Genomic DNA, 25,634 nt, shown 5'->3' on the forward strand with positions numbered 1-25,634 from the left:
TTCCCCAACTGCAGCTGCTCAAGTTCCTTTTCTTCGGATTGGGGTGGGGAATGAGAGTCTTTAGAGGATATCCGGATGAGCAGGAAGGGAATCAAAGTGCCCTGATTGTGGCTGCTGTTCCAGCCAGCCCACGGCCAGGAAGGCAGAGGGATGCACCAGCCAGCCACCGACACTGCCAGAGTGTCTTGGCACCCCTGCCCCGGCTCTGGTGGCACTGCAGCTCAAGCCATTTTCACTCTCTCCATAGTGCCTTTAAGATACAAGAGTAACATAAAAAGTTTGAGATTAGCCCAGCGTTTGTAACATTTTTCTTCTTTCTTCTGTTTAGGCTTATTACGCCCGTGATGCTCTGGCAAAGAATTTGTACAGTCGACTGTTTTCTTGGCTTGTTACCAGAATCAATGAGAGCATTAAGGTATTGTTGTTTTGTGCTTGTAAAAAAATCAATGGAAATCGTTTAAATTAAAGTGGACAGTAAAACTGTATTTGCCAATTTTGTTTTTCATGATCGTATAGTGTTACATATGGTACAAGTGAATAACTGTATCACAGCTCAAGAGATTCCTGTCTGCTCTTTTTTTTAAGTTTATGAAAATAGTCGTGATAAGTGTATTTTGGGAAACCATACTTAACATTTTAGTTTACGGAATATGACAGCCTACTTATGAAATACATTAGTTTTCTTGATTCCCAGATGAATGACTCAATGTTTAATTTTTTTGAAAGGCACAAACAAAAGTGAGAAAGAAGGTAATGGGCGTGCTGGACATCTATGGCTTTGAAATTTTTGAGGTAAGACCTTTATAATGGTAAACATTTAAAATGAGAGCTGTTATTAAGGCTTAATAGAGTAGTTCATGAATGTGTAATCAGAATACAGGTAATTTGAATCAAGTGTGGCATTCCTGATGAAAAAACACTGGAAAAGTAAGCCAAAGAGAGATGTCTTAGCATGTTTGGCAAATGAAACAAAAATGTATGAAAGCCCAACTTGTATTTTTACATAATAGGTAAATAAATATTTATGATGTATAAACTAAATATATTTTGTTGTGACATACATTCTGAGCATAAGAGAAACTCTGGCAGTGTCAGTTCTGCCCTTAGGCATTTTGTGGATGCCTTTGAACAAGCTTTGTGTATCCTTTAGAAAACACAACAAAACCGATAGATTTTTTTTTTTTTCCTGTCAAAATTAAATACGGAATTATATTCCATTTCATCCATTTCTGTTTCACTTAGATAAATATTCTGAACTGATTCCGAGCTAATGATCAGTGGCTCACCGCTGTTTGTTTATGATAGCATTTTTAGATTGGTGGTATTCTGAAACAAAAACAATCAACGAGGAATTTTTAATTGGGTTAGAGAACACCAGGGAGAGTGCGTTTTCATAAATCTTACTCTGATGGTTTATTTTAAGACATTTATAGGTCTTGGTTGGAAACTGTATGTAATGGTTAAACTAGAAACAAAATTGGTGAGAAAAATCAGAAACTTGCAGTGCTTACTCACTTCCCTACATCCTCCTTGAAAATCCAGGAGTGTGTTTAACTGTGTAGAAGATGGGAATAATCCAGATGAGTAATTACATATGGGAGGGTGGTGTAAGTTTTATTTCAGAAGTGCAACATCAAAGTATGTGCAAATCAAAATACCTCTATGAAGAGGAAAAACAAAGCTGAGACTTGCTTTAAGGGTTTACTAAGCTAAGTTGTATTGTTTGCATTAAACATAAGAGCACATTTATGAAAATATGTTGCAAGTGGTCGGGTGGCTGAATGCAGATCTCGGTGACAGATCTCTCTCTGGAGCTGGTCCTTGGCGTACCTTTAGAAAGCTGGACACTGGAATGGTACTGTTGGCATCTTTGGGCAGGACTCTTGTTTTCACTGGCTCTTTTGTGTTTGATTAAGGATAAACACGTAGGGTGAGGCGGAAGACGGAAGCTTGTGCTAGCACACGCACCAACTGAGTAATCATGTTTGTGGTGGTGCAGATGGTGTTGCAGAAACAAGGTTGTTTTGCACATGTAATTTTTTTTTCTAGGAGTTTTAGCATCTTAGACGGTCATAAAAGTAGATGAGTACAGGAGATGTAGTTTTGCAGAAGAAAAATGAGAAAACAACGCTCTTTTCACTTACCTTGCACACTGAATTACAATGTAGCTTTCCCAATTCGTACAAACTCAAAAGCTTTAAAATAATGCAGGAAGTTATTATTCAGTCCTTTAAACACTGAATATTGGTTCTACTGGAAGAGGTGCGAAAGGTTTGCTTTGTGACTCAAGAGGATCAAATTCATCAGTATGTTCACACAGGACTGGACTGTTCCTCTCATAAGTTAAGACCTATGGTGAAAGCACTAGCCAAGCAGGTTGGTTCAGCATGACAGAAATAAATAGAATTATTTCTGAACAGTCAAAATGGGATTCAGGTAGTATGCCAGGAGCATACATAGCTTGTATTATGCTATATTTTAATTTTAAGATGTTTGGAAAAGAAACTTGATTGGTTTAGGTTTCTAGAGGTAACTGGTACAGTAACTGGTGTTGGGACTGTGTGGCAGCACTGTAATTGAAAGGGTGAATGACAGAAAAACAATCCATTAAAAATTCTGAATCAACTGTGTTTCCAGTACCACCCACTCTTAGCCATCCGTCTGTTTCCAGACAGGTTAATTTTATAATCAGAAACTGCTGACTGATTCTCAACTGAATCAAAAGCAAAGATATTATTTCAAGGCAAGAGAAAATTTATTTTCTGTACAGCTCTAATTGGAACAAAAGATCATGTTATGTCGTAGTCCTTAAATTGAGTAAAATAATTCTGTAATGAACACTGTATAGCAGAAGTGTAACTGGTCTCATAGTCACTTGGATGAATATCATGAAGTAAGGTCAGTTAAGAGGATGTCTGCCAAATATTTTTGTGTTGAGTTTTGTATCAAGTGATCAAATCTCACTAAAATTATTAAGGATCTTGAGAAAATGCTTACAAAAAGCAATTATTGTTGAGAATTTAAGTAATCACTTCACAAAAAATATGTTGTTTGAAAATAATTATATTAAACCCATCAATAAATTAATGAAATGTTAACACTGTACAATACAGTAACTCAAAGAAAATTCAATAATGTCAAGATTTATAGCATTAAAAATATAGTGGAATTTGGAGTGTATGGTACATTTGTAAACACAATGGCTAAACATTCAAAATATTAGCTGAGGTGTAGCTCATGGCAGTAACCATATCCATCTAATTATAAATTACTTAAAACCATGGACTATAAATGTGCAGTTCCTTTTTGAACCTAATTCTTAAGTCAGATTTTGATTTCCATGGCTGTTCTTGAAGGTTGGAACTAATGATCTCTAGAAATAATGTTTTTTGGCAAAAACGTATTTGAAAGATGTCTTTATCTGTGAACTTGGGCATTTTAAACTCGTAAACTATTTGATATACTGAAGGTAAAAAGGCCTCCTTTAAACGTGTTTCTACTCGGGAAGCAGAGAGGTTTATCATTAGTGTGTGTTCTCTGACCTAAAGTGTCCTTGTACCTTGGAGACAGAACGTATCAAAAAACATAGAAGGTGTAGTAGGAGTTTTTTTGTATACATGCTAAATATTTGTACATGAAGCTTAATACCATTTGAAATAAGTAGCAAGATGCGTGTTTACTGAAGGGTGTTTTGTTTTGGGTTTGTTTATTTTTTTTTCCCTTTAATATGCTTACACCTCAGGATCGCTGAAAGAATAAACTAATGATATTGTAGTTTACCTGTTTCATCCTGATGTTCTCACTTGAAAGTTATTGGAATACACTGTGGACTAGTCTGCTTCCACTGCAGAAACATTAGTTTTACTACATGTTTTTGAGGTTTCTGTTTTGTTTCATAATGGGCAATGCAGACAACATTTCTTGGGCCTTATTCCTGTTCCTTATTCCTTAGATCATCCTACAATTCCTCCTATAAGAAGAGTAAAGAAATCCAGACTTAGCATTCTGAAAGATCCTACGCTTTACCTTCTGATGATAATAGCAGTCTTGGTCTATTACATGCAAATTGAAGCTTATATAAGTGAGATTTTTTTCATCTATTTTTGAAAGGCTATTTACTGTCTGCTGTAATTTCTACAATTTGCTGTAATTTAAGATGAAGTAGCTGGAGGTTTCTTGAAACTTAGCAAAGGAAAAATTCTGGAGTGTTGATAACACTGGCAGATACTCTGCAGGATTTGGTTTCCGCTAGTATTTCTATCAAGCACAAACCCCCTTTTTCAGACAAACCCAAAAGCTATCCAAGAAAGCAGATTTAAGGACTTGGCTGTCCAAAAATTCAGATTAGGGAATTTAAATCTATCGATAATCCTCAGCCGCTGTGGGTTTGGCAAATGTCAACAACAAGCTTGGCTAAACAATCCACAAAATAGGTGCTGTAAAGCTGTGTTTATTTTTGGATCCTGCCATGCCCTTTGTGGTAAGCTGCATGCTGGGACTGAATGTTTTGAAAGCAAAATGCTGAAATTTTGTGTGTCTCTGTGTGAACTGTCTATGGGCAAGGATTCAGGGACTAGGATTAGTGTGAAAATGCAGGCTACAGGACCAGGTTGGTTGTGTAACGCTGCTGGAGCTTGAGCAATGGATTGAAGCCTGACACTAAATGTGCCAAGTAGGTTTATCCACCTTTCTGAGCAGCTGCATGTGTAGTCAGTCTGCAGCCTGGGCTGGGATTTGAGGTGGGGTGGGGATGATGGTTGGTGGCACTGCGAATTTCAGGATCAGCTTGATTGCAGACTTCCTGGTGTAGGTTTAGGGCTGGTCCCTTTTATTCTGTGTTTGATTCTGTATTTTTGGGCAGGAGTGGTTTCTGCATCTCTGCAAAATGTCAGGGTGGGGCTGTGGAAGGGGTGGGGTGTATGAAAAAGAAATGAAGGCTGCAGAAGGCAGATGGCTGAGGGCCTGGCAGGTTCTAACAGAGATGGACAGAAGACTCATTCTGTTTGGTTTGGACATTTAATTTTCTGTTGTCTACATTTCCTGTGTAGACGACAGCTAGGGTATGTAAAAATGAGTGTCGTGGAGCAAGTGTGAATATTTCATCCTGCCTAGCCTCCGGAGATAAAAATGTCTGTCTGTGCTTGTTGGCTTAAAGGCTTTATTCTGAATTTTCAGGCGCCACTATGTAGCTGGTCCATATGATGAAGCTAATGATTTGGAGTGCAGTTTTATGAACGTTAAGACTGCCAAACAAGGCTTATTCTTGAAATTTGCCAGGCCCTGAGAAGACAGGTTGAGAGTGTGAGTGCTTTCTGTTCAATCCCTTGGTGGAGCAGTTTGTTCCATGGATTTTAGCCTGACGAGAAGCGGGGATACACCGGGGACAGAGCTGCAAAAGTAAAGGCTGCAGAAAGAGAGGGGCTGTTTCTATTTGTCCTTCAGGCGTCTGCTGAGGGTTGACCTGAGGTGATGTGGATGCCTTGTCTTTGGGGACAGCATCTTACCAACTCCTTTTGCTCCAGGTACACGAGAGCAAGCAAAGATGTGTCAGTGTCCATCCCATTCTGCATAAAACCCAGCAGTGTATAACAATACCACCAACAAAAGAGCCAAACAAGGCACCCAGCAGTAAAAGCAGGTCCATTTCTCACAGCCTGTGATGCACTTTGATAGTGCTTCTATTTATTTACAGCAATTAGCTTGTTTCTTGTGTGTAGAAGTCCCTTGTGGTGATGGCAAGAAGCTTGGTCATATTGCATGTGGTATGTAAACTGTCATCTGGGCATTGATAAAATGCCAATATCTTTATTGAGGGAATCTGTTAGAAATATGAAGAATGCAGTTTCATGACTTTAACATGTTCACAGTTGTGGTAATTTGGTAATTTTCTGTTTTTAGAGGGATTTTACCAAATAAGGAGGGGGTAAACATTGAAAATACCTTTCTGAGATGTTTACGGCATGAAAAAATTCAGGAGGTATTTTCACTTTTACCATAAACCTATATGACAGCTTCGTCCAGTTGCCGAATAGTTGCTTTGCCTTTTTATATTATGTTCATTACATGAGGGAAATTACAGTTACAGAGCATGCTGAGCTCTGAGAGGTTGCTGCTGGCCCAGAGACTTCTCCCCAACTCCCCCCCAAGGATGATTTTACTGGAGAAGCGTCTAGTTATTTGCTAGAAAAATGACTTATTAGAGAAAAAAAAATCATACAGAGAAAATTGGAATTGGCTTATCAGGATCTCTTTTATCTTCATCTTTTTTTTTTTTTTTTTTTTTTTTTCTTCATTCTTTTAGGCTCTGGGGATCCTTTTTTTTGTGTCTTGACTTCGGCTCTAACTCAGCCATGGATATCTGTTGTTTTGGTAGTTTCCTTAATCTCCAGATGGTATTTTCCAGCTGCTTTTTCTAGGCACTCTACCTTGCAACAGATTTCCTTCTCAAAATTGTTCAACCCTTTTCTGATGCCCATCAGCATATCGTATACTGGCAAGTGGTAGTGCCAAAATGCGTGTACCCAGCCCTCTGTTCAATCTGACTGCACGGGGCAAATCCCAGACTAGTGTGGAAAAGGAGAACTGTTGTGTTTTGGTTTTTTTAATCTATAACTGATCAACTACATGTGCTGGCAAGTGTTACAAAAGAGGGGAGCTTTACAGAGAGGGACCCTTTGCTGGACTCCTGGGACTATGGAGTTTTAAAAATACAGTTAAAGCAATAATTTCCTTAAGTGCTAGAATGCTCAGAAGCAGAGGTGCATCTCAGGAAGTTAATTAATCACCATTTAACTAATCACATTATAATTTAGGTATTTAGAGAGGCTTATTTTGCAAAAGGCAGGTTTATGAAGTAAATCCCATTGGCTGGCTCTTTTCAACAGAGGAAATATTTGAAATACTGGAGCAAATATACACAAATGCTCTGCTTCAGGTTGTGAGAATAACATTTTGCCCTGCAGCAGCTATTCTGTCTTGGTAGAGGAATGGGTATGATTAGAGAGTAGGTTCTTGCCTATTTGCAATTCCTTTTGTTCCAGCACTGCAGTCTATCAGGTTGAGTTTGTTGAAGTGATCGTACCTGGGTTTCCCTGTGGATGGTGCGTGCATTGGGTGCACTGGCTTCGCTTTAGTTTCTTGTTTAACTCCAAATCTGGTTTAGACCTGTGTGTCCAGACACCGCAGCTGGGAGCAGGATGGATTTCAGAGTGCCTGGTTCTCTACTGGTGCCAGTGGCATCAATAAGGACCGAAGCCGGTTGTGCTATGAAAATATGGAAACGGAGTAGTCCCTGCAGCTTCAGCTTATATGTTTCTTGCTTCCATTAGATACACTGAAACATAGTTTGGTTACATCTACTTGGAATATTTATGTTAAATTATATGCTTCTCTGTATTAGATACACTGAAATATAGTTTGGTTACATCCACTTGAAATATTTATGTTAAATTATATGCTTCTCTGGTTCTTTGCCTGTAGAGTTATTTATAGAAAAGCACTGAGCTTATTCAAGTTTACATGAGATATTTTCCAGTTGAGTTTGATTATTCGAATGTTTGTATATGTAAACAGAAAAGTAAGGGATAAATACTGATAGCATCTTCACTAACTTTGCAAAAAAATTTTAAAAACTGTTATAAGTGAGTCACCTGCAGCTCATTGCTTTCTAAAATAAAAATAGTGTCTTTTAAAATTTTCTTAAATGCACTATCTGCATTTTGCTGGTTTTCATTTTCTAGCATTTATATTAGTTTCATCTCATAAACTCATATGCTTCTAAATGCACTATCCGCATTTTGCTGATTTTCATTTTCTAACATTTATATTTCTTAGTTTCATCTCATAAACTCATATGCTTCTGTGGTCATACATAAAAATCCCTATCCCCAGACACCACAGTAGGATATAAATTAAATTTGCTGGTTGGTTTCACCATTCATTCCACCATTCATCTCAGTGAAGTGAGTATGTTGGTCTTTTATCATCATTACTTTTGCTGTCTAGCAGCCTCAGTAGTGGCCTAGGGACCTGATGGAACTACCTGGGATCTCCTGCCTATATCAGGAGGAGGTCAGAGACTTCTGATGCCTGGAGTTGCGTTGATGTTGACCTGCCTATGTCAGGAGGAGGTCTTCTGATGCCTGGAGTTGCGTTGATGTTGAAAAAAGTTACTTTCCGGGGCTATATAAGCATCACTTTTTGCGTGTCTTTTTCCCTCCGCATATTGATCACAAAGTTCATTTTAACGGCATTAGTTCTGTTGATTTCAACAGTCTCATGATTTGAAATGTTTAGGTTTTGTTGTAAATAATGCTTTTCCTTTAAATACTTCTTATGTATTTTTTAGTTGTGTATGTTCATATATGGTATTTGAAAAGGCATTGCTGAATGCTGTTTTGGCAGTGTGGTTGTAGGCTAAGCCATATGTAGATTTTTGAATTGGCTTGGAACAAGAACTGGTGTGATGAGAGATTAAGAAGGAAGAGGAAATATTGAGAAACACCTTGTATAGGTGTGATTGATAATATAGCTGAGTCTGTAGATTTGAATCAATAACATATGCTTGATTTGGGGAAACCAGTGAAATTTAGAGGACACAAGGTAACGTAACAATTAACTAGGACTTTATTAGGCAGGTGGAAGATAAGAATTTATTCCTACCTACTAGTATGGAAAAGTGCCCAGTTTTCATTTTAAGTAGGTATCTTAATTGCCTCAGTGTCTCTGGAAATCACTGGAGTCTGGGTACTCAAAAGTTAATTTAAATTCTCTGTGGGGAGAGAGAGTTAGAAGGTAGCTGGGTTTTCATAAGAAAAATGCCCTATTTTAGATATTTTGTGTTTGTAAATCTAATGCAAGAAGTGATACTCAGCATCAGCATGTGGCCAAATTTCTGTCTGAGAACAGTAAGAGACTTTTAACTTAATTAGATAAAGTATAAAACTGTATAAGCAAGACACCATTATTTGTGAAATGAAAACCACAATGAAGTGGGCTTTGATTTTTGTCAGTGCATTTTTCTACTTGTCTAAATTTATTGTTGCACCTGATAAAAGATTGAGAGGATAAGCTGAAGTTGTTTGGTTGATCTGTATCTGTAAATTTGACATGACTTCAGGCCTATCTTAGGTGACATTCTGTTTCCCAGCTCCTTTAATGTAATATGAGAGACAGAGTGTGTTTTTTTCTTCCCTAAAGGTTAGATTTTGTATTCCACAGTGGTTTCAAAGGGATAGCTTGAAATGCTGCTATAAAAATGCAGGGATTGAAGCGGTGCTCTCAACATTAAAGTGGCAGAATTAAAGCCGGGAAGGGAAGCAGTCACTCTCCAGCTTTTGAGAAATGCTGGACTTATTTTTTTTTTTCCTAAAATTTCCTAAGATTATTTGAATTTACTAACTCTTCCTAAAATTTTGAGTCTGACCATGCTGCTTCTGTGTTTGTCAAAACCCTTTTTGGTGCTTAATGCTCGCATAAGGAACAAGTACAGTCTCTTGATGGCTGGGCCCTCCCAGCCTATTTCTCCTGAACTAGTGATGTGCTGTCACTGATATTAACCATTCTCCATTGTCTTCTGAAAAACAATGTCAGAAGTCCTTAAGATCCCTAGTAGTTCTATCATATTAATTTCTAGGAGCCTTGATTAAAATATTGGGAGACAATTCATTTGTGAGCATTCATCTATGGTTTGTAAGCATTCATCTATGGTCTATTAAAAATCATAGGTATACAATAAGGGAGAATAAGCTCACAGAATCTCTGTTGCCGTATTCAGATATGTCTGGAGATAAGCACTCTAATAGTTTTTTCATACAGTGTTTCTTAAAACCTGTAGGACATGCCTCTTTCTAAAGTGTACCGAATAGCTTCTGGTCTGGTCAAAGTGTTTTGAGAAATTCAGTAATCTCAAACATTTTTCCTCATTTTCTTTGCTGTAATCAACTGTTAGCCTTTTGCTCTGTATCATACATAAAGACCAAAATCGCAACTGCTCTTCAATTACTTTTTTTCTGGAATAGCAGTTTTCAGTGGCTTGGCAATGTCAAATAGAATTTCATAGCTTAAAGTGAATGATTTGTGAAGAACTCTGTGGATTTTGGTTTGCCTTTCTTTGGCAAACCATAAATATCACAGATACATAGCAAATCAGGAAAGCATCTAGCAATTACTTCATTGTATTGTTAATGACCTTTTAGTTATATGGTTTAGCTGGATTTGCAGGCCAGTTTCCATCCTCTTTTAAAGACGAAGGCTCTGTATAATATGTGAGCAAAAAAAGTCCTCTAGTCCTTGGAATTGGAATAACATGGTTTGGAGAAACAATCTTTCTGCACTGGGTGGTGTGTGCCTGGCAGGAGGATGCAGAGTGCTTTACCCTTCCTTTTTCCCAAGGTGATGTGTCAGTTGGGGTCCTTTTACTTCAAACTCAGTATATCTGAAATTATGGCCTTATCTGAGTGTGTCAAATGAACTTTTACTCATTCTTCCAGTACTCTCCTTTCCCTTTGCTGACATCTATATAGCAACAGTTTTATGTATACATGCACACACACACACATATATATATAGGGCTTTTTGAGACAAAAGATACATGGTGATTTAGAGACATGACAATGCAAGAATGCTGTTCTGTGTTACACTCTGATGTCTCTCAGTCCCTTGGTTTACTGGATAATCTTTGGATAGTATCTAAAGATACACTAATCTACAAAGAAGTAATATGTAAAATTTTTGTAGTACTTCACATTTGCAGTGACATACAAATATAAGACTGATAAGATGACTGATCTACTTGGTACGCCAAATAAATGCTAATAGATATATTCTGTGTTGTTATGGAAGTAGTATAAGTACTGACTGCAGTTTATGTAATCTTTTTTGCAACAGAATTCAGTAAGTATGACTTGTTTGCAGTGCTGACTTTGATGCATGCCAAATTTTAACTTTTGCATCTAGAGCTATGCCAGTTTTGCAATCTCTGATTGATAATTGCAGTTGGTGTGAGGGGCAAAGTTTGTGGCTGAGAAAGTTTGGTGATCAGCTAATGATTTTGCTTTACCTTAAATTAAAATGATAAAAGTAATCTTGTGCTACCTCAATATTTTCTAATCTGCTTGTGTGTTTTTAATCTCATTTTTGCAACCAGATCCTTAATTTAAACATTTAAATGATTGCAGCTGCCCTTAGTCATAAAAATTCTATCACCATAACTTGAGTTTTGCAGGTATTGTATAGCAGATTTATTTCGTATTGTAAAAAGGCATAGGGGTTTGTCCTGCAAATTTTCAGGCTTCCTAAATAACCAAAGTGTTCTTGATGACTAGTAATTAAGAAAGTGGGGGGGAAAAAAAAGAAAGACCAGGCAGGGGGAACCTCACAATCCCAAAGCCCAGAAGACCAGCAGCAGATATCCAAAATTACTCTTGATTGCAGTTATTTCTGCAGATACATGTATGGAATTCTTACAATATTAATGACTCTTTCAAGCACTGGAAAAAAATGATGAAGCTGCTGTTCCCTTTTTCTTTGAAGGGGGAATTTTAAACCTATCCTCAGAATGGGCACCTGGCCTCCAAACGGCACCCATTTAAGATAATGGAGATGAAGCGGTGACGCACAGCTTTTACACTGCAGTCCTGGTCCTGGTGATGTGAGCCATAAAACTGCAGTTGGCTGGAGTGCAAGGGCTTTTTGTACTTAGGGGCTTGCAGCAGCCATCGTTTTGGATGCTGACACGTGCCCTGCTCCTGCAGCCATCCTGCTGTGTGGCTGGGATGGAGCACGCTGCCCTGACTGCAGTCACCGAGCAGCCATCCCGCTGCCCACCCCTCCTCCTGGGGTCTGCTCCCTTCCCTGGTGCTCTCTGCAAAGGGCCACGTGCCTGCTTGCTCCCAAACACAGTTTTATATGAGTTACCCTTTTTCAGAATTTTTGGTTGATAAAGTTCTTTTAATTCCCATCATTTCAGGGGGCAGTTACAGGAGCAGTTCATTGGCAGGGAGGAGGTGGTTTGACCTCTGGAGTCAATGATCTCTTAACCCAGGCTCCACTGCCACCAGAATAGCAGCTCGGGCCTCAGTCTGTAGTGAAATAGGATGCTTCACTGGCTGCTGAGTGAGCCTGGGTGAAAAGAGCTAATGCAGGAGACTACATTTTACACATGGGGACAGATGAGTGCAGGCAAAACTGTTGTTGTTTATTCCATGAGACCTCAGGCCTCCTTATGACTTGTCCCAAGGAATTGATACAGAGGCATCGCAAATATAAACCTACAGAGTTTTTGTCCCTCTCAATGGAGAAAGCCTCAGGGAAGGATTTAATCTAAAATTTCCAATCTAATCTCCTTCTCAATGAAATATTACTCGAACCATTGCATTGCAAAGCTGGAAGGAGTAGTTACTAAAGCAGCTTGTTGACTTGCAGCTGCTGCAGTAACTTACTCCAGCTGAGTTGCAGGGTGTTTACACAACAGCAAATGCAAACATGTTTTATCTGACAGGACAACAGCTTTGAACAATTCATTATCAACTACTGTAATGAGAAGTTGCAGCAGATCTTCATTGAACTTACCCTCAAAGAAGAGCAGGAGGAATACATCCGAGAGGTAATACTTAATGGATCTTTCCTTCTCTCCTCTTCCCATTGTCCCTGTAATGAAGATACACAGGCATTCATGCTGGAACCGTCTTTCAGGGAACAGAGGCATTTTTTTTGGCATGGAGCATGTTTGTGTAGGACTGTGTGGTACTCACATTAACCAAAAAAAAAGTTGGTTTTGGTTTTGTTTCACATTATGAGTTCTCCAGGTATAAAGCAGACCCAACTCTCACTCATTGGCCACAACGACTGGCAGTTCTGAGCAAGGGCCAATTTGTTAGAAGACTAATATTGCTTTCTGGTATTAGTGCCGTTACCCTTAGCCTGTATTTTGGATTATGCAGCAGCATCTGGGATACACCTCACCAGTGGCTGCAGCTAATCCTGTCTCAAAAGGAAATGGAGTGGGTGAAACAAGAGCATGCAAGATAAAAGAAACTACAAATAGATTTTGGTTCTAGGTTGTGTTTTTTTTTCTTTTCAGTTAAGTATTGAAGGGAGCTGCGTAAGCTTTATGGGTAAATTTTCAGATGTGCTTTGGAGTCCAGTGTCTGATGTTTGATGTTATTCTGTGAGTGTACATCAAGTTAAAGTTTTAACAGGTTTTAGCATTACTCCCCATGATATACAGAGCTCAGACAAAATACCAGCTCACAGCCATAGAAACTGGGATAGGCTGTCCATAATCAAATTGGATGACACCATTTTCTGGGTAAACATTTTTAAAACTTGAATAAAGCTCCTGCCTTATAATCCTGAGGATAATATGAAGTTTGGGCATGTCTTTTTTCTTTTTGCATTCAGCGGTAAAACTCTTGAAACACCATTACTGCAATTTGCTTCTTGAGTGATATTTCAAAAGCTCTGAAAAAACTAAACTCTAAGATGTGCTGCAGAATGCAAATTAAGGAAATTAATATTTTATTTTTCCAGTCCTTTGCCCTACCAGTGTTACCTCCTGCTGCATTAGCATCTCATCCTGGAAATTTTATCGGTGATACTCAAAATAATTAGGATATTAGGGAATATCTGAACAACAGCCAGACTCCGGATTTTTCAGATGGTCTTATCTAAATTTAGCCATCTTTCTCCCTCCAATTAAAAAAAACCCCCAACAACTAAGAGTTTAGAAATTTGGATCTCAGATGCTTGCAGTGCAGTGATCTTACTTCCTCATAACCAGTGGGAGCGAAGGCAGAGCAGAGCTGGGGCGGGCGGTGGCGGGAGCAGTCTGGCAGGGTGCCAGGGGAGTGCATGGGAAGCTGACATGGGTGGGGGAAAGGAATGAAGAGCGGGTTTGGCAGCCGCTCAGGGACAGTAGTTTTGTGCAGATAATGTTAGTAGTAGATTATTGCATTTCTTTCTTAATAAATAAAACGTTGGTAAGCATATAGAATTCAAATCAAAAGTAGTATCTTAGTTAAATGGAATATAATTTAAATTGCCTAGAAGAAAAGTTCCCTCGATTGTCTTCCTGTCCATACGTTTTTATTTTTTTTCTTACAGGGGATTGAATGGACTCACATTGAGTATTTCAACAATGCTATTATTTGTGACCTAATAGAAAATGTAAGTTACACTCAAGAATCTCTCTGAATAATTTTTTAATGCATGGTTTGAATTTAGCTCTAAAACCTGTATGCGTCCTCATGCACCTTGGATTTATAAAACAAGCCACTCACTGTATTAGCCATCTTATTTTGTATGGTAAATGTTTGTTTTATTAATTTTTTTATAAGGCTATATATTACTTGCTTAGAAATGTTCAGCAGCACCTACACAAAAAAAAACCAAACTCTGAAATGTTTACATTTAGTGCTGTTTTCAATAGCAGATATCACATGCTATGTTGTAAATAACACTTCTTTTTATATGGAAACTAGAAAACTCAATGACTTTTTACTGCATGCAGCAAGTGCTTGTATCTGATAAGAGGACTTCCTAGGGACTTAGTGTGGCAAGAAAGGTAAAATTCCTTAACAATCAGCAAAGAACAGTTTTTAACCATTAGTATGAAACATTTGTTCATTTTACCCATAAACCGGGTACTTTCAGTTAAGCTGGAGTTTCTACAGTCTGAGTAAATGACATGAAGTTCACAAGTAAAAAGAAGTTGGGAGATTAAGATCTCGGAAGCAGTCCTTCAAAAACAGTCAAAAAATCTGTTGGAAGTAGGACTGAGGAAAAGAGAACTGGCTAAACTTTGAGATAGCTTGAAGAACATTTTTCTGTGTAGCAGAAGTCAAACAGGAGACAGCGATCTCCTTTTTATGCATTGATGTAAATGTGATCGAAACAGAGAGTAAAGCTCTTGTCTTCAAACTTCAGAACCAAACTGGAATCCTGGCCATGCTAGATGAAGAATGCCTGAGACCAGGAACCGTCACTGATGACACCTTTCTAGAAAAACTGAACCAAGTCTGTGCCACTCACCAGCATTTTGAGAGCAGGATGAGCAAGTGCTCCCGGTTCCTCAACGACACCTCCTTGCCCCACAGCTGCTTCAGGATTCAGCATTACGCTGGCAAGGTACATGGTGAAGCAGGGGAGTAGGTGGTATGTGGAGGGTGTTGGACCTGTGTGAAGTCCAGGTTTGGTACAGTGGGGAGGCTCTGCAATCATTAAATGATGTTACAGTAATGGAGGAGAATTGCTTGAATCAACAGTTGATCAAAAAAAATGAGACCTGTCTTAATCTTTTCTGTTTTAAGCCATTCATGATTTGGGCTGGAAGGTTTTCAGAGATCATGCAGCTCTAGCTGAAATCAAGGGCTATTCTCCTTTCGGCAAAGGAGAGAGATGTCCTACGTGCTTTGAGGGTAAACTGCTTGTGCTTCTAAGTCTCTGAAAAAAATGTTGTTTAGAATGACAAAAATTCACACACATTTGAAGGATATTTTGGAAAACATGTTCTTTGTCACTGAACTAGCTGAAGTCCTTAGTCGTGTTGGTGAGAAAGTGGAGTTTTTGTACATTTGAAGGAACTGAGTTTATTTTGACAGGCTGTGTGTTTAAACAGATGGAAGGGAAGGCAACACAGAGGGCTTGCAAATGTGTTTGATTTTTACAACATAAGCACTATGAATAAATACAAGCCTAGCAGGTTTTGATGTATAATTCAGTATGACTTTTTTTTGAAAATCAAAATAATTAAATTTGTAAAAAGGAGACAACTTATTTTAAAAAAAGAAATAAGCATAGGGGTTGAAACTATACCTCTTGTTTGAATCTACTGAACTGTTAATTTCACAGAGTAAATAATATTGGGAAAGCGCTTCATTTTCCTAGGATTGTTAAATACTTCCCTAGTTTTTAACATTTTCTCAATTTTACAATTTTGAATACCTTGATAATTTGCTCATTCAAAACCATGCTGGAAATTTAGTTTCAGCCTTTTGAGGCAGCCATTCGTTATCTTTATGTATTTGCTAAAGAAGATTCTGTAATTGCATATAATTTATCAGGCATTAATACTTTGGTTGTCAAATTTCAAAGCGAATTGAAAATAGTGTTTTGAAAAGGACTGCAAACAGATTGTGTCTTAGCAGCCAGGGAGGGTCTTCAATCATTATTGGCATTCACTTACCCAACGGAGCAGTCAGTGAATTCCTCCTATTTTGGGAGGAATGTTGTTTTTCCATCCTCAGCTGAGAACATTTTGATCTAGTCACTGGACAACAAAAGTTTGACTCTCCTTCTATGAAATAAAAGCAAAGTTCATATGAACAGTTTTTTCAGTAGTGGCATTTACCCCACCTGCCAGAAACAGAAACAGGTACTCCAAAGAAAAATGTCACCTGAGTTCACAGTCCCTTGCTGTTGTGTAACATATGGCTCTGTCAGTATTAGTTTTACTCAATATTCTGTATACATAATATGTAGCTACACAGAACTGTGAAATCACGAGGCTGAAGAATCTGTATTACCATGCAGATGACTTGTCACACTTAATTAAACTAAATTCCCTACCCTCAAAAATTAAAAAAGCCCATAGCAATCTGAGATCTGCATGAAGTTCCCCTGGATGCCTCCTGGGTCTCCAGCTGCAGGTCAGAGCTTTGCATTCATGCTTGTTGTAATTGGACTGTTTTCCTGGTAAAAGTCCTTTAAAATAACGTCCCCGGAGGACTGCACAGAGAGCTGCTTGCTGCTGTGATATCAAGAGGTGATACTTCATATCTTGTTTTGGTCAGGCAAATAACATAAGCACTAGTACTTTGAAGGGAAAGGGGTTTTTTTGCTGTTGTGATTCAAAAGAGAGATAGAAAACCTTTTGTCAACCAAAAAAAGGTTGATTTGGGGTAAGCAGTGGGGTATCAGAGTTATCACGGAAGAAGGGGTTTTTCCATTTCAGAAACCAGAATTGATCAGCACAAGGAACTGTTAGCAGTGTGAGAAGATGCATCGTTCTCAGGAAGCATGTTCACAGAAATTTTATCCAACAAAAAGTCTTCCAGGTGTTTAAAATGAAAGCTGAATTGTCCTCCATTTGTTTTGGATAGTGAGAAAGGAGGAGAAATAATTTTCTTGTTTCAGTTTTGAACCAGCCTATGTTACAGTTCAAAATGTGCTCTGATGAGACTCTTCTGTATCGTTCAGGTTATGTACCAGGTGGAAGGATTTGTTGACAAAAATAACGATCTTCTGTACCGTGACCTCTCCCAGGCCATGTGGAAGGCCAGTCACTCTCTTATCAAAGCATTGTTCCCAGAAGGTAACCCCGCTAAGATCAATCTAAAGAGACCACCAACAGCAGGTTCACAGTTCAAGGCATCGGTTGCTACCCTGATGAAAAATCTTCAGACAAAAAATCCAAACTACATCAGGTAAATTACCCTGTGGCAAAGCTTTGGTGAATTTTAAAAATTTGTCAAATTTTAAAAAAATAAAAAATCTTTATATTCAAAGATAAACTATTGAAATCTATGGTTTAAACTCATAATAATAGTTGTTGACATGTACAGTGCTGCAAACAAGTGTCCCTGTTCATTTCCCTGTCCAGGTGCATCAAACCCAATGACAAAAAGGCTGCACACATTTTCAATGATGCCCTGGTGTGCCACCAGATCCGCTACCTCGGTCTTCTGGAGAATGTGCGGGTCAGAAGGGCAGGTTATGCGTTCAGGCAGGCGTATGAGCCTTGCCTGGAAAGGTACAAAATGCTGTGCAAGCAGACATGGCCCCACTGGAGAGGGCCAGCCAGGTAGGAAAACATCAGTATTCTTACCTGTCCTTACAATGATTGAAATTAGCATTTTTAAACATTATGATTTTTTTTTTAATGAACTTTCAAGTATTTTAAAAGGAAATTAAAAACTAAGCCATGGTGGCTCAAATGTTTTCCTTGCATGTTGTTCCTTAGCATGTCATTCCAGATTTGGGATGAGTTCATTCACTGGGAAACCTATACTTTTCAGTAGGCTAAAAATTACAGTCACTTGGCAAAGGAGATGATTTTAGTGATGAACTGATCTAGTAATGGAAAAGATTTTGCATATGAGCAAGGAGAGCACATTATGTTTAGAATATATTTCAGTCTTTACTGATTTGGGCGTGAAAGAAGGGGCAAGAGGGAGGGAGAGAGAGATACTGGAATGGAATCAAAATGGTGAGGAGGTCTGGGATGATCAGAAGAACACTTATCTTTAATAAACAACTTTCCAAGTGTAGGAACAGCCATTTCTTTGAAGACAGTGATGCAATTTTCCTCTGTCCTTACAAGAATAATTTTAGGTAATGATTGGTGAACAACTATGAGGTAATACCTCTTGCAAATCAATTGTATTGGATATGTAATTTTAAATTGCATAGTATTCACATGTATTCTTACAGATGACATCGTCGGTAGGCAAATGAACTTCTCTTCTTTTTACATATGGCCACCAATAGCGTGGTTTAAATTTCTTTCATAATGGATTAACATCTTTAGCTACAATTTAAATCTTTAGGTTGTCAAGATAAGGGTGAAAGTGCAGTATTGACAACAATAGCATTGTTACAATCCTCACAAAGTTCTGTGCAATTTCTCTCTTATTTTTTATTGACTTGTACAAAATGAAGTTGGTAGAGTTTGGAACATTAGCATTTGTTTCACAGTCAGTCTTTGTTTCACATTTTGATGTTGGTGTGAAAGCCCTTCCTTTTTCCTTTTCTTTTTTTTTTTTTTTTTAACTAAAATCATTATAGATGTAAGAGGAAAAAATAGGCCATTGCTGATGTTAAATAAAAATTGCTCTTTTTTCATCAAATTATTCTGAATCTTTACAGTGATTATTCTTGCCTTTAGCTAAATAACCAGTGAGCAAATGAGTTAGGTTTTCAATCTTCTTATGTCAAGCACTATTTAAGAATTTAAAATATGCTTTCATATACTTTCCATAAGTTAATCTGTGAATGTGTAAACTAAGAAGTTTAGAGCTGGGGTCATGTTTGTTAAGCTCATTTACCTCTTATTAGGGCTGGAGTAGAGGTACTGTTTAATGAATTGGAAATCCCTCCAGAAGAATTTTCGTTTGGTAGATCAAAGATATTCATCCGCAACCCAAGAACGGTAAGTGAAAAATGTCTTCCCCTGCAAGATCAAGCCATCTTTCATGAGGAAAGCCTTTTATGAACTGCATAATTCACTAGCTGGTTACTGCAGATTTTTCTAGATACAGTGCTTTGATATATTGCTGTGGAATATGGCATTTAAAAAGGCACTTTTTAATGTTAAAGCCATTAAAATTGGTGTGAATCAAGACTCTACCACAGCTGTCAGCCTAAATTTACTGTAACTTTTGTGCACTGAGTTGTGGTAACTTATCTGTCAGAAACCCTGTTGATGTATCTGCCTATAGCTCCGAAGATGAATAAACCAAAAGGTGTCTGAAGGGGGACTTGAATAAAGAAGAGATTTCTCTTTCAATAGCTGTGCTTATGGGTTTTTTGGTCTTTTCTCCCCTACTGTTTTTCTTCCAATGTCAAACAATACCCTAAAAAAACCCCACACCCAGCTCTTCAAACTAGAAGATCTGAGAAAGCAGCGGTTGGAGGATTTGGCTACTCTAATTGAGAAGATTTATAGAGGCTGGAAGTGCCGCACACGCTTCTTGTTAATGAAAAAAAGCCAGATTGTGATTGCTTCCTGGTACAGGAGATATGCGGTAAGATAATATCCTTACTAAATGGGGGGGGGGGGGCTTTTTTTTTTTTTATATTGTCCATACTTAAATTGGGGGGGGGAGTCTTTTTATTGTTTAATATGTTTTTTCATACAACCTTGATATGATATTTCACATAACCCTCATATGGTATTGTTCCTTGATACGTATGGAGAAGTGTTGAAAGAATTCGATTTTATGTTAGTATTTAAGTACCAAAAATAGGAAGAAGAATAAAAGAAAATTTAGTTTCTAGAGACCACTATTAAGTATTTACTTTGTGCTTGTGATTAAATAATTAAAAAGCTCACCAGCATCCTTTAGCTCTGCAAGAGCAGGATTTTGTGGCCCAGCTGGGTCTTTTCCATTCAGCTAAAATGCTGTGCTGCCCAGCACTTAGGGCACTCTCAAAACATGGTTAATGTGTAAAAAATGTTTGGTAATATACATGTGCCATTCTGCGGAATTCAGTCATTCCTCAGGCTTTTTGTATTTTTGCCTTATTTGGAACCTTTGCATTCGAGGCTCAAGAATGCTGCTTGGGAGGATCCCAGGGGTTTATTTTAATTATAGCTTATAAGACTCGTAGCTCAGTAGTCACTGATACAGTTCTAAACCAGTTTCAAGTCTGTTTGTAGACTGGGTATTCTGTGTCGTGAACTGAACAATACTATTATATGACTCATTTATTTTCGTCAGTAACTAGGATTGACTTCTATGACAAAAAAAGATTTATAGTTTTTAAGTTTTAAATCAGTTCTTAAATATCTCAGCTGCGTTTTGTTGTTGTGTGCCTATCCGAAAGCTTGATAAGATATATGATATGGAAATAAAACATCTTCTTAAACTGCAAGTTGCAGAACTGATAATCACTGTTTTTCAGTTGACAAGTACTTCTGTTGATTATCTTGAAAGCTGTTAGAGTTTGGTTCAGTTATCTTGGGTAATAAGAGAGAAGTATAGATAACTTGGAAAAAATATGAATAAATGCTTTTTCACTGTAAAAATTCTTCTCTCTGAACTTCTCTGATTGAATGCACTGTTTCTACAAACAGCATCAGTACAGAATTGCATTGTGCCCATATGGCTTCATTATGATCTCATGCAACCTTAATGAATTCAAAGAGGAGTTTCCACGGCTAGTTTGGCACAACTTTAATATAAAGAAATGAAAACAAATATGTGACTACATTCACATCATTGTTGATTTCTTAGCTATAGGCTTTTACTGGTTCAGTGGTGAAATACAGCAGCAATAGTCTTTGAATGCAGGATGATGCAAGACCCTCAGAATGACTTACGGGTGACAGCAGCAATATTTACTCTGCCTCTTCATGTAGATGGAGGGCACCCTTCTCCTAACCCAACATGACTGTTGGGCACTGTGATTTGGGAGGTTTCATAAGGAATCCCTTGCATGAACTAATCTTCTTGACAAGTCCTTGTGCTGGAGGCTCGGCTAGAAGATCTGCAGACACTCGCCTGTCTGTTCCCTTGCAAGGCATGACAGATGTCAGTCATGGCATGAATGTGGCCTAGAGGGGAGTTTTTCTAGCTTGCTCGCAGGGACATTCACTGTAGTTGAGTGGGCTGAATGTGGAGTCTAAAAGCCTTCCTGCAAAGTCTGTCAATTGTTGTTCATTTAGTATTATACTAACCACTGGTCTGCTAGAGAACTGAGGTTTTTAGAAGGAAAATGCTCATCTGTCCAGGAAATCTGTTGTTCAAACTGGCACACTTGGATTATATTCTAGCATTCAGGAATCCATGGGTTTTCTTTTTCCTGTTCCTAAGTTATCACCAGCATTTGGTATTATAAAGGCACTGCAGGTACTAGGAACAGCACGAGTCATATGAAAAGATGGTAAAAAGCTTAGCTAACAGATCAGAACATTTGTGATGGTTTGTATGCTAGTCTGTTGGTGGTAAGAACAAATAAAGCTGTTACTGTTAGTATTTAATCCATGTCACTTTTGTGCTGCTGACCATGAACTTGGTGATTCTGTAAACAGAGAGGGACATTGTCCATGCAGCATTGTTGATGCGCTTTGTTTCCCCTCCAGCTGAACACAGAATCTGTGCTCTGATCTGCTTGGTCAAATGTCCTGGTTTCAGCTGGGACAGAATTAACTTTCTTCACAGTAGCTAGTGTGAGGCTGAGTTTTTGATTTGTGCTGAAGAGAAAGCTGATAACATACTGAGGTTTACAGTTGCTGCCAGGACAGTCAAGGACTTTTCAGCTTCTCTGCTGTGCCAGTGTCTGCAGGGGCAGGAGAAGCTGGGAGGGAGCACAGCCCCAGTTACTAGCCTAGGATTCAACTTTAGGCTTAGGATTGAGACCCAAATTGGCCAATGGTGTGTTCCATATTATGCGCAGCATGCCCAGTATATAGACGAGGATCTGCTTGGAAGTTTGCTTCCTCTCTCTGGGTCACCCTTCTCTCAGGCTCATCTCATTCTCTTGGTTGGGTCTTGGACTCTTGAGCTCTTATCTCTTTTCTGGGATTGTGGTTTTGGGACTCTCCCTGCTCCAGAATAGCCAGGAATGGGCTGAGCCTTGGTCACTGGGTATTGCGCTGTTTCACTGTGTTTCACAAAATTTGTTCAGTTTTTACATTTAGCACTTGTATCCCTAATAGCATTGTTAAGCATGAGTAATGAAAATTTCATTATACAATACTTTACAGTTGCAATATTCTGTTCTAAGCATCACGTATTTATTTCCAATACAGCAACAAATGCCAGGACAGTCAAGGACTTTTCAGCTTCTCTGCTGTGCCAGTGTCTGCAGGGGCAGGAGAAGCTGGGAGGGAGCACAGCCCCAGTTACTAGCCTAGGATTCAACTTTAGGCTTAGGATTGAGACCCAAATTGGCCAATGGTGTGTTCCATATTATGCGCAGCATGCCCAGTATATAGACGAGGATCTGCTTGGAAGTTTGCTTCCTCTCTCTGGGTCACCCTTCTCTCAGGCTCATCTCATTCTCTTGGTTGGGTCTTGGACTCTTGAGCTCTTATCTCTTTTCTGGGATTGTGGTTTTGGGACTCTCCCTGCTCCAGAATAGCCAGGAATGGGCTGAGCCTTGGTCACTGGGTATTGCGTTGTTTCACTGTGTTTCACAAAATTTGTTCAGTTTTTACATTTAGCACTTGTATCCCTAATAGCATTGTTAAGCATGAGTAATGAAAATTTCATTATACAATACTTTACAGTTGCAATATTCTGTTCTAAGCATCACGTATTTATTTCCAATACAGCAACAAAAAAAGTATCAGAAGATAAAGAGTTCGACTATTATAGTACAGTCCTACATCAGAGGATGGAAGGTGAGTCCTGTTACTGTGGCTCTGTCTGCATGGTGAGGTAAGGAGCAGGTCAGAAAACAGATTCCAAGTGCACTGACCCTCCTGACTTTCATGCCTGCTGTCTGTTGAGCTGTGGCTGTGCCTTAGCCGACTTGTCTTTGCCACAGAGGAGGTGAGTTTGGGACATTTGCATGTAGCTCAGGCTATAAAATCCTATAAACAGCCCTCTCTTGCTCAGAAGGTTTTAAAGTTTGCCAGCAATAAGCTAGCATGATTTGGTTTTACTATTTTTCTTGATTTTTACTTTGTCTTTATTATTTTGCTTAAATTAATTAAAAATATCCTTTCAGTCTAACTAGTGATGTGCTGTCTTTTCCCATGAGCGTTATTTGAAGAAAACTGGGTAAAAGCATCATCTCATCTTGAGTTATGGTTTTCTGTTTGTCATCAGAGAACATGCTCTTTTGCGGCAGCACTGCCATGGATGACAGCAGCCTTTAGTGCGCTCTGAAGCCAGGCAATCTACTTGTGATTTATTCTTTATTGCAGTCTAAATGGATAAGACATATACTGTGTGTGTGGAGGAAAAGTATTGTTGACAGTGTACAGACAGACATATAGATATCTCAGGTGATGCAGCAAATCTGGCAGAAAACTAAACATTGAATGAGGATCCCCTGAACTGCCGGTCCCAAGCTCTCACTTGTGCACAGAATCCTCCCTGAAAGAGTGAATGTCAGACTGCGTGGCATTTATGAATTTATTTGCTTGGGGATTTGGAGGCACTGGTTTTTGGTTTTGCCTAGATTTACAGGTTGCAATGCCTTAGTTTACAAGAATAAATAAATTATAGTCATTTTTTGAATAAAATAATGTTTTGAATTGTTTACAGGCTCGGAAACTTCTTCGGGAGCTTAAGCATCAGAAGCGTTGTAATGAGGCTGCCACAATAATTGCCGCTTATTGGCATGGTACCCAGGTAAGAAAATGGCAACAAATTGTGCACGTAATTGTCTCTACACAAAATGAAGAAGGCCCTTCAGGATAAAGTTACCTGTGAATATTTTCAGTGGCTTAAACTGCTATTTTTTGCTGCTAACATGTTTTAGCTAGTGCAATCTGGGAAGCTGGGGCACGCTTTAATATTTCCTGTGTGTAGTGACTGGTTTCTTTCTTTCTTTCTTGCACCATTGGGAACTTGCAGTAACCTTTTCTTTCCTAAGCTTTTCTATATCCCATTTTCAAATGCATCACAGGCACGAAGGGAACTGAGACGACTGAAGGAGGAGGCTAGAAATAAACATGCTATTGCTGTTATTTGGGCTTACTGGCTTGGATATAAGGTACTTCATGCACATATCACATGCCCCCCTTCATCACCCAACAATATCAACATTTATCAGTAGTAAATAGTGAGAATTAATGACTAATACAATTGACTAAAATAATAGAGCATGATAATTGATTCCTTCCATCTCCATTCATGCCACACTTAATAAATCTGACAACATTCTGTATGTCAGTTTTTTATAGAGTAGGAAATTCTTTGCATGGCAACCCGGTAGTCATTTGCACTAACAAGCCATTAGACTAGATTAAAAATTACTAGACTACAGCATCCTCGAAATAGGAAATGCATTCAGCTACATGTAAATGTGCAAAGCATGGTTTGCAGGGGGGAGAGAAGGTTGGGGTTTTTTGGTGTGTTCCCCTCGCCCCCCGCCCTGAACAAGTGCTTTCAGTGACACTGTGTTAGTGATCCAGTTGAGATTTTCACCAGGCTGGATATTCTGCACCCTGGACAGTCTTCATTTATAAGTTCAAACCAATGCTACCAAGTTTTACTAAATTTAGTTTTAATTGGTTTAATTGTCTGTGATTTGAACCAGTAAGAAAATTTCAGTATGTACAAGGAAAGTACGGTTTTATGACCTGATCTTTTAGCAGAAAATGATGTTAGCTTTCAATTCTAAACTTACAGCCCCAGAAAAATCCCAGGAATTCCAGCATCAGCTGTTTGTTTTCAGAAGCAAAGTCCCACTGAAAGATTCTTCCTAATCCCCAGCCTGCAGTTGTGGGTTATGTGAACATTTGAAATGCTGTTCACTAGAGGCCAAAAATTTATTGGTTTCAATTAATAAATTTGTAATTTGAGTTGAAAACTAAATTCAGTAAATACATTGTTTAAAACATTTTCCAGTTATTATTTACGGGGGGAGGGAAGGGAGGGTGTTGTCAGAACACCTTGACAACTAGTTAAGAGAAATGTGCTCAAATTACATCTGGAGTATAATGCTGAGTTTCACCTTTGCTATTTTAATATAAACCTATTAGATTTCTAATGAAATGGCAACCCTGGGAATCCAAACACACATGTACAGATTTTTCCTCACACTAGAGTGATTTTGCATCTTTTCAGTTCTATCTTGATGTTTAGGTAGCTATGTAATTTGACAGACATACTGTTTCCTCTATGTTTGCTTAAATGCAGTACATTGATAATTTATTGTATTTTTAACCACAGTTCCTTTCACCCAAAAAATTGTTCAGTACTGCAGAAGTGATATTTACTCCCCTTAACCTTAAGGCT

At 38.5% G+C, this 25,634-nt stretch overlaps 1 protein-coding gene across 2 annotated transcripts in view; it reads left to right on the forward strand.

Moving 5' to 3' along the window:
* MYO1B (myosin IB) overlaps window positions 1-25,634 on the forward strand; it is a 95,378-nt gene that overhangs the window by 54,674 nt on the left and 15,070 nt on the right. Inside the window, exons 11-22 of one of the 2 annotated variants that reach the window (XM_010087337.1) lie at window positions 329-415; window positions 727-792; window positions 12,500-12,604; window positions 14,104-14,166; window positions 14,926-15,126; window positions 17,197-17,423; window positions 17,600-17,800; window positions 19,054-19,147; window positions 19,593-19,742; window positions 22,997-23,065; window positions 23,937-24,023; window positions 24,301-24,387. In XM_010087337.1, coding sequence (XP_010085639.1) covers window positions 329-415; window positions 727-792; window positions 12,500-12,604; window positions 14,104-14,166; window positions 14,926-15,126; window positions 17,197-17,423; window positions 17,600-17,800; window positions 19,054-19,147; window positions 19,593-19,742; window positions 22,997-23,065; window positions 23,937-24,023; window positions 24,301-24,387 — 1,437 coding nt within the window. The remainder of the gene's footprint in view (window positions 1-328; window positions 416-726; window positions 793-12,499; window positions 12,605-14,103; window positions 14,167-14,925; window positions 15,127-17,196; window positions 17,424-17,599; window positions 17,801-19,053; window positions 19,148-19,592; window positions 19,743-22,996; window positions 23,066-23,936; window positions 24,024-24,300; window positions 24,388-25,634) is intronic. The other variant, XM_010087411.1, reaches the window with a different exon arrangement.

The sequence above is a fragment of the Pterocles gutturalis genome, unplaced genomic scaffold (assembly GCF_000699245.1).
Source record: "Pterocles gutturalis isolate BGI_N339 unplaced genomic scaffold, ASM69924v1 scaffold66, whole genome shotgun sequence".
Classification (NCBI taxonomy): domain Eukaryota; kingdom Metazoa; phylum Chordata; class Aves; order Pterocliformes; family Pteroclidae; genus Pterocles; species Pterocles gutturalis.